The 9,613-nt window shown below is 37.7% G+C and overlaps 1 protein-coding gene across 4 annotated transcripts in view; it reads right to left on the reverse strand.

Annotated features, from left to right (window-relative positions):
* Nucleotides 1-9,613, reverse strand: part of tgfbrap1 (transforming growth factor, beta receptor associated protein 1) — a 60,250-nt gene that overhangs the window by 13,702 nt on the left and 36,935 nt on the right. For all 4 annotated transcript variants that reach the window (XM_043691747.1, XM_043691750.1, XM_043691748.1 and 1 more), the window contains exons 6-7: nucleotides 7,436-7,777; nucleotides 3,621-3,678 (exon numbers count right to left, since the gene is read on the reverse strand). In XM_043691747.1, coding sequence (XP_043547682.1) covers nucleotides 3,621-3,678; nucleotides 7,436-7,777 — 400 coding nt within the window. The remainder of the gene's footprint in view (nucleotides 1-3,620; nucleotides 3,679-7,435; nucleotides 7,778-9,613) is intronic.

Here is a 9,613-nt window from a genome sequence, read left to right on the forward strand (position 1 = left end):
AAGTTTGTCCAGCAGGGTAAGATAAAAGGTAGGGAGGAGGGACTTGGGGGAGGGGCGTCGGAAATGTGATCGGTGGAAAGAGGTCAAGGTGAGGGTGATAGGCCAGACTGGGGTGGGGGCAGAGAGGTGGGGAAGAAGATTGCAGGTTAGGAAGGCGGTGCTGAGTTCGATGGATTTGACTGAGACAAGGTATTTCCCCTCCCCCCACCTTGTCTCAGTCAAATCCATCGAATTCAGCACCGCCTTCCTAACCTGCAATCTTCTTCCCGACCTCTCCGCCCCCACTCCCGTCTGACCTATCACCCTCACCTTGACCTCTTTCCACCTATCACATTTCCGACGCCCCTCCCCCAAGTCCCTCCTCCCTACCTTTTATCTTAGCCTGCTGGACAAACTTTCATCATTCCTGAAGAAGGGCTTACGCCCGAAACGTCGATTCTCCTGTTCCCTGGATGCTGCCTGACCTGCTGCGCTTCTCCAGCAACACATTTTCAGCTCAAAAGGTATTTTGACAGGGAAGAAAAGCCAAAGGAGACTGTGTAATTGGTTACAATACAGAGTGAAGAATAAAGTTCAGAGGATTCAGAATTGGACATTTCTCAAATTAATGAGGGAGTTGTCAAAAATTGAGATAAATTATTAAATTACCTGCCAGAGGAAATTCGAAATGACCTGTAAGAGTTACTACAGTCACTTGGGGAAATATGTGGAAATAAGCTGGGAAGTACTAACCTAATTATGATGTAGAGATAGGAGATGCTGTTCCGATTAAGCAACATCCTTATAGGCATAGCCCTCTAAAGTTGGCAAAGGTTCAAAAGGAGATTGAACATATGCTCCAAGATGATATAATCATAGTGACTGGAGCTCACCCACTATAATGGTGCCAAAACCAGATGGAACCCAACAGTTGTGTGCAGACTATCACAAAGTTAACGCCAAACACTGATGCATATCTGATTCCACGTTTGGAAGGCTGTGATGAAAAGGTGGGACAAGCAACTTATATTTTTAAGTTAGACTTGCTCAGAGGATATTGGCAGGTGCCTTTGTTCAAAATAGTGAAGACAATTTCCGCTTTTATGTCAAATGGTCTGTATCAGTTTAAGGTCATGCCATTTGGTATGAAAAATGTACCAGCCAGTTTTGAGAGACTAACCAATAAGATCACTGGGTGTTTCCCAAACCATCAACAAAAGGAGCAGTATGACAATTCCTGGGATTGAGTGGATTTTATCTAAAATACATACCAAATTATAGTGGTTTGGCTGCTCCACTCGCTGAATTGCTAAAGAAAGGCAAGAAGTTTCAGTGAGAGCAGACTGTCAGGAGGTATTTGACAGCCTGAAAGCTGCATTAACCACGGTCCCAGTGTTAACCACACATAATTATGCAAAGGCATTCAAGGTGCTATTAATGAGTTACTTGGGTGCCGGTGGTGTGCTCTTATAGGAAGACAATCAATCAATCAAAAAATAGAAAGACATATTGGGTATTTCTCCAGGATATTGAACATTCATCAGCAGAAATATCCAACAGTTAAGGAGACTTTGAGCTTGGTGCTGGCGTTACAACATTTCAATGTTTATGTTACCAGTAATGTATCTAAGACAATCATACGCTCTGATCATAAACCACTGAAGTTTGGAGAGAAATTTAAGGTCAAAACTTCCAGACTGTTTAGATGGAGCTTGTTGTTACATCTATTCAATTTGAAAATTGTGCATGTAGCAGGATGAGAAAATGGGATTGCTAAAGCATTGTCAAGACTTGAATGAGAAACAGAGGCGTTCAGTGGCAGGAGTAAAACAGACTGAAACAATGTTTGCATGATTATTGTCAATGTATATGGGTTTAGTAGTGTACTAACAGTGTAAGATTAAGGTGTGTTAAAATGAAGCCATCTTTGGATATTGATGGCTTATTTTTTTTAAGGGCAGAGATGCTGCTCCATTAACAAGGTTAGACTGTCCTTGGTTATTTCCCCCCCAGAGGGGTTGCAAATGCAGAGATTTTGGGAGGCTTGGTTTTTATGGGTTTTTGGGCCAATTTGATTATAGCCGATAGATACTGCCTCAGGAAAAAGGCTGGAGTTTAAAAAAAAATTGTACAATGAAAGGAGAGTGGCCAGTTCTCCCAGCTCAGCTTTACTCCGGTTTGGTTGGGTTTCAGCAGTCTGGTTGTTCAGAGCAAGCAGTCAGTTTGCTTGACGGTCAAATGCTGGTCAAAGAAACAGCTATATGGAAGGTGTTCCATGCTGAATCTCTCTGGCATCTCTCCTATAAAACTGTGTTTGATATTAACTTTTTTGCCAAGGGTATTTATGGGGATTGTTGCAATTAGTTGGAACAGCATCATTAAGTTGGGATAGTCTATTCAGTTTTCGGACAAGTTATTCTATGTTCTGTTCTCTTTTGTTTCGGTTTCATTCAGTAATCTTGCAAATAAATTCTGTTTTGTTTAAAAACAAGTAGTTCTGCCAGCTGCATCATTCCTAGAATATCCACTTGACACCTGCTCAAAACAACTAGCAAGGTTAGTGTCCGGGCTACCAACTTGAAATGTTTTGAGGGGGTCTGGCCTGGTACATAATATGACCCAAGAGCATCTCTAGCAAGAAACATTGAGCACTGTGACCAAATCAGCAGCCTCCTGTACGTAACTGTACACTTCTGTAAATACTCAACTTGTCATCTTCAACAGCAGCAAGCTTCTGTTAATTCCAGTTAGAATCAGGAATTTTAAATAGATGCTCCTCAATTGTTTAACTGCATTGACTCATTTTCCTCAAAGCAGTTTTCAATTCCATTTGCATGAGCTGATTGTAATTCCATAACCAATAAAATGTCAAAGCCAGGATAATAACAGCAACAGTCCACTGTAAGAACCATAAACTCTTTCTGGGTGTCACCTCACAGCAAGTGATTTATATCAGATTAAGCCAACTAAACCAAATTACTTATATTTTTGTGATATCGCCACCCACATGATACTTTCATTTAACCTCATTATTGCGCACCCTCAAGCATAAAAATACTATTGAATATTGCTATTTCTAGACCTTTCAACACATTGTTGCAGTAAGTAGTTCCATGTTGCACTAACTGTATTCCTGAAGTGTGGCTGCTGTGTAACAATCTGCAAATTAAGGGTCAATCTGTGTGGATTCACCAAGATCAGAAATGTACAAGTCTGACAATGAGATTTATCTTGGAGAAATTGTTTTCACTGGCACAGATTTGCTATTGTATAAAAACACTTCATGGTAGGCCACTGACCACCACATTCTTCTGGACCCACACAAACAGCCAATAGACAATGAAAAAAAAATTAGGTATGCTCTAGTTTAATAAGCATCATGCCAAACATACCTGAATTTAATGAAATACAGTCATAATTATTTCAATACCCCAAAAAAAACTTATGGTATCAGTGCTTCTCAACTATATGGCTAGTTCATTTGAAAATAGTTTTCATATCCCACAATTAACACCACATACACATTTTCTTCCTCTCCTCTCTAATTGAGAGATGTCAGTTTATTTTTTCTTTGCATTTCATCAATGCAGATATGCACAGACAGTAGTAGAGGTATTCAATAAGTGTAAAAGCTAACTTACCTGTAGTGCTGTTTCATGTTGACCATTATAGTGATAAAGAAGACCAAGTGCAAAATACCTGTGTTCAGAAAAACACATGTCAAAATAAAATTAGTTCACTTCCCTTAGAAGGGCTCAAATGCTCTCGCATTTAGCTGGATTTGATATCAATACCTCGTGTTGTGCTGAGGGGGGTATCAGCAAACTTCAAAAATAGATATTAAACATACTGTAATAGTGCTCCTCACATTGCAGTACAACTGATCTGTTCAGCTTACCACACAACACTTTCTACAACAATCAAGATAAGTGGCCATTCAACTAACTCAAATCAAGCAATTTTTTAAAAAATGGTAGGTGAAGAGCTGAGAGAATATTCAGGAACCAAGTAATTCAACAGCAGTAAGAGAAAAGTCAAGGTTTTAACCAGTCAGGATCATATCAAATGGCAGAGGATCTGAATTGCTCACTCCTGCTCCTTGTTCTTACAAAAACAGAGAAACAATTTGAGTAAAAATAAGCAGATTGGATCAGGTAGAGGCAACGTATTTAACAAAGGTAACAGGCATTAGTGACTACAGAGAGAGAGAACTTGGCTTTCATTCCACAGATGCTGCCAGACACGAGTTTCTCCAGCAATCCGTTTTTGTATGGAAAGCACTTGTCATGAATTGTTAGCACAGAGAAAAAAAATGCAGTTTATAGAGTTCAATTATACAATCATAATGACAGGATAACCCAAGACTAATAACTAAATGTTCAGGGCACTTGACTATCAAAAATATAAAACAAGTTGGAAAACACAAATCGGGTGGGAAACCCTGAAGAAGGATGGAATAAAAAGACAGCAGACAGAAAGGGCCTTAAATCATCTTAGATGGATCTAACAGGCGTAATTTATTGATCAGGAACAATTGTTGTGTTAGAGTACAAATCAGAAAATTAGAACTGCATCTAACATGGATGGAGAGTAATTATGGAGTACTTTAATTATCAAATAGGCTGGGCAAAGAAAATTTGCACTAATAGACGAGTTCATGGAATGTATTCAACATAGATCAATGCAACAAGGAACCAAATAGGGAGGTTATTTTAGAGCCAGTATTGGGCATGACAAGGTTAATTAATAAAACTACAGCAAAGGACCCTCTGGAGAATAGAGACTATGACCTGATATGGTTAAATCCAAAATTAAATCGGAATAAAACAAATTAGGTACTAAGGGCAGTTTAGCTAAAATACGCTGCAAAACTAGATTAAAAGGTTTGACAGTAGACAAGTACAAACAGACATGTTAAGGATAAGTTTTAATTCATAATGAGTACACATTCTCCTTAGGAATAAAGACCCACAGGAAATATCAACCAACCCTGGCCGACAAGAGAAGTTAAAGATAAAATGAAAGAAAGAGGCTTATAATACACTGTAATCTTTGTAGCTCAGAATGTTTGGGACTAAGTCATTTCTGGATTTCAGAAATTTCTGAGTTATAGAATACTTTTAGAATGGTTAGCCACAAGCGAGAGAGAATCAGAAAACACTGTAGCTATAAATGTTTACCCGAAACATAAATGTGATAAAACATTGTAAAACAGTAATGACAATTGTTTCATTTTTCAAGATACAAGTTTCCATTTAAATTAAGTTTAATTTTACAAATTTAAATACCTTTTCACAAATCTTGAAAACCCAATGGCTTATATCAGAAGGCTTTGAAAGACCTGGTGGCACAGATTATTCAAAGCAACTACATATACATTCAGAATTCTTAGACTTTAGAACTGCCACCATGGATTAGAAGGTAGTAACCATTGCCCTGCTATTCAAGAACCAAAAGGAGTAGATGAAACTTGAGAACTATAGGTCAGTTAACTTGACAGTAGTAGGGAAAATGCTAAAATCTATTAGGAAGTACAAAGTAAATATGGATTTAAGAAGCAGAAAACTTAAGATTTGCAAAGAGCAGGAAAGGTAAGTGGAGACCAATGGAAGTAATGTATTTGGACTTCCAAAAGGAAACATCAAAAAAATTCCACACAATAAAGATTCAATGTTAGGGCTCCTGGAACCAATGGATCACAGACAGAAAATAAAGGGCAGGAATAAACAGGTTATTTTCAGGTTGGTAAGCTACTAGTGAGAAAACAAGTGTCAGGATCAAGAGTTTCAGCCATTTACAAACAACAGTAATTAATAAAATGCAGGAACTGTGTGTGAGCTATCCAACTTTGCTGATGATAGAAAAGTAGGAGGCAAAGTATATGGTGAGGAGGTCACAATGTGGCTGCAGAGGAACAGACTGGTTGGGTGTTTAAGGAAGAAGACAGAGAATGGAATATACTGTGGGGAAATGTAAAGTAATTCATTTTCAAAGACAAAGAAACTTTTTTAAAAAAAGAAGAGGAGGCCAGGAAATGTTAATGTTTTCTTGTATCCAATCAAAGTTAATATGCAGCACAACAAAAATAAAGTCACCATAGTCCTACCCGACCATAAGGCTGCTCTCTCATTACAGAGAGATGACTGATGGTGGTTTAATCCAAGTGTCACCATGCCTCAGGCAAAAGGGAGAGGTTGAAGAGGACAGTCCTTCATGGTAACATCAGAGTGCGCTGGAATTGAACCTATACTGTTGGCATTACTCTGCATTGCAAATTTGCCATCCACCCAATTAAGCTAACCAACATTCTACAACACAAATGTTAGTTTTTTTTTGATTGTCATGTTATCTTTCTTACTCTTTTTATACTTCAATATCAAATAAAACAAAAGTCTTAGTGCGACTATATGGCCTTGGTAAGATCCACACCAAATTCTAAGTACAGGTTTGTTCTCCTTACCCAATGTAGGATACACTGGCCTTGAATGAAGGTGCAAAAATGCTCACTAGCTTGTTTCCTTGGATGCTAGATTGGCTGATTAAGCGAGATTGAGCTGAAAGAAATGTATATTCTCTGGAATTTGGAGGAATAAGAGGAAATCTAATTAAAATAAATGAAACTGTTAACGGTCTAGACAGGACAGATGCTGGGATGATGTTTTCCCTTGTTGGGGATTTTGAACCAGAAGTCACTATTTTGGATAGAGAGAATGGAGATGTTTTTCAGAGAGGATTATGGTTCATGCAAATTCTTCTCCAGACATGGGTATGTACAATTATTGAATATATTTAAGGTGGAGATCTATAGTTTTTTTTTTTAAGATATTCAGGTAGTCATGAAATTTGGAGACTGTGCAGGTGGTGGAATTGAATTTGAAGATCAGGCAGTCCCTCAATTAATGGTGAAGCATGCTGGAAATGATAAATGGCCTATTTCTTGTCCTATTTCAGTTCCTTGAGGAGAAAGTGAGGTCTGCAGATGCTGGAGATCAGAGATGGAAATGTGTTGCTGGAAAAGCGCAGCAGGCCTAGATGCTGCCTGACCTGCTGCGCTTTTCCAGCAACACATTTCCATCTATTTCAGTTCCTGTTTGAGTCCCTTCCATAGAAGCTATGTAATATCTCAAATACGAGTGCACGTGCATTACAGGTAAATTATGACTTCCTAAGCTTATTAAGCAGGATCACAAAAATAAATAGAAGTTAACATTTAATTAAAGCAGATATCAGGAAGAACTTCCTGATTTTGGAATGCTGTATGCAGTAGGGTTAGAGGGCTAAAGACACATTTGAGTCATGAATCACAAAATTCATTTGGATTCCACTTTGAGATACTTAGGCATGAAACATTGTTTGGACCAAAACGATTTTAGCTTTTTTTATGTTCTTAGGACACAAAAGGCTATGATATCTACCAATTTTTATAGAAATGCATGAAAACCACTGAATTACATACTTTTTGTGTTTCTCCAGCCAGGGTATACTATCCACTAAGAGACATGAATTTTCTGAAACCAACAAATCCAGCAAGCTGTCATGATTAGCTTCAGCATACAGTTTTAGCAAAGCTGTGTCAATATCTTCTTTATAGCCATTTGCTACTTCAGTGCTCCGAATCTCATTCAAATAGCTCATAAGGAAGCGCTTGCACTTTGTAATCTTCTCCTGGTCACCCTGCATTAATTGATTTAAGTCAGCATATTCATGTAATGGGGGATGTGACCGTATAAATGTTGAAGTTGAAGGAAGCAGTAATGGATAGAGAGACATCAACTCTCTAACATCAAGCTGGCCGTTCCTGTTAACAAAGATAAATTAAATAAATACAAACTATAAATTCTTAATACAATGTGTGCATCAGAAGAGTATAATTTCGATTGTCTTAAAAGAACTACTTTTTAAATAAAAGGTATTAAACAGCTGGATGTGAGCGAACAACATTTACAAGCGCAAGTAATAATTCTTGTACCTCGGAGGAGTGGATGTGGGACTGACTGGACACCTCTTTCAAAGGCACAAATTATTGCAGCCAGGGAGACTACTTATGATCTATCGCAGTTAAGTGGCATAGTTAACTTAATATTTGTTGAAAATGCCAAATGGACAAGATCAAGTTGAATCTTTAGACAAGAGGCAGAACAAACAGAATTCTGAAACTTTGTGACAGCTTCTGCAAAAGTTCATTACACACCTCTACACAACACCAAATCAACAGACTTGCTGCCCAGATAAAACTTGACTGAGCTATCATAATTATACAAAATCATGCAAGGTATATACCATAAAAAGCAAATTGATGTTTGTATGTAAACAGATTGATTCCTGCTTCCCAGATATACTTGGACATTCCTCCCTTAAACATTTTCTAAGTAAAATATAGATGTAGAATTTATTAATAGTCAAACAAATACACAACATTTTAAATGTGATACCTTTGGTAAATTTAATGGGGGGGGGGGGGGGAGAGAGAAGAATAGCTGACTAATTTCCCAAAAATTACACCTGGCCTTGTGGCTTAAAAAAAGTCTTTTATCAAACCAACATTCAAAGTGTTATACAAACATGTAACAGTGGCCTTATTGCCAATTATTACAGGAAATTAGAGTTGTGTGCAAACAATTCAGCTTTAAAGCAAAATTAGGTATTCTTTAATTGATTCCATAGAGTTCTATGGATGTTTATACCTGAAGAGTTCTTTAGCTTCCAAAAACTGAAGCTGGCCAAACTGAATAAATCCTGCTTGCTGCAGAATTCTTCTGTACATACCCTACATATAATAAACAAATATGGTTAATGAAGTATTTATAAACAACATTAAATAGCCATGGTGAGTTAAAGCCCCTCAACACAGATTATTCACTGGGGCTTTCTATAGTTCGAAAAGAAAGTAGAAGAATTTCTTCCCTCCCTCCCAACCTTGTGTCATCTGGAAATTTAACTTTTGGCATTGGTTACACTCTACATTTGATAATTATTCACACATACATATTATCAAAGATTAGCATTTTTAGATTAATTAAGAAAAAATAGCTAAAGTTAGATAAACTGGAGTGTTGAGAGCAGTTAGGAGACTTATTGAAGACAGCTGATCCCACTGTCTCCAAGTCAATGTGCTAAAGAAAGTTATAAGAGAAGATGGGGTAATTCCAGAAAATTACTTTACAAGCAAAAAGATTTGGCTTCAGTTTTGGCAGACCTCCTGTATGAATGAGCCTGGACTACACACTACCAGTTTGCATTGATACTTGCCCAAGATGATGAATCTCGAGTGAGTACCAATTAGATTTTGGTTGCATTCATTGAGCAAACTTTGCTTAAAATACTTAATGGAAAAAGAATACTCTCAGTACGAGCAAGTTCAATTTGTGATGCAGTTTTCTTGTAGAAATGTTCATGTGTAGTGCACTTTTATAGTTCACTCCCAATACATTATTAAGTAACTGTCAACAGCTCAAGACGAGATCACAAAGGAGTGTTCAAAGTTCATAAGAGATCAGTCAAATATAATCATATTTGAAGAGAACATAGAATCTTTCCACCTATCACATTTCCGACGCCCCTCCCCCAAGTCCCTCCTCCCTATCTTTTAGCTTAGCCTGCTGGACCAACTTTCCTCATTCCTGAAGAAGGGCTA

Source organism: Chiloscyllium plagiosum, chromosome 6 (assembly GCF_004010195.1).
Source record: "Chiloscyllium plagiosum isolate BGI_BamShark_2017 chromosome 6, ASM401019v2, whole genome shotgun sequence".
Taxonomy (NCBI): Eukaryota; Metazoa; Chordata; class Chondrichthyes; order Orectolobiformes; family Hemiscylliidae; genus Chiloscyllium; species Chiloscyllium plagiosum.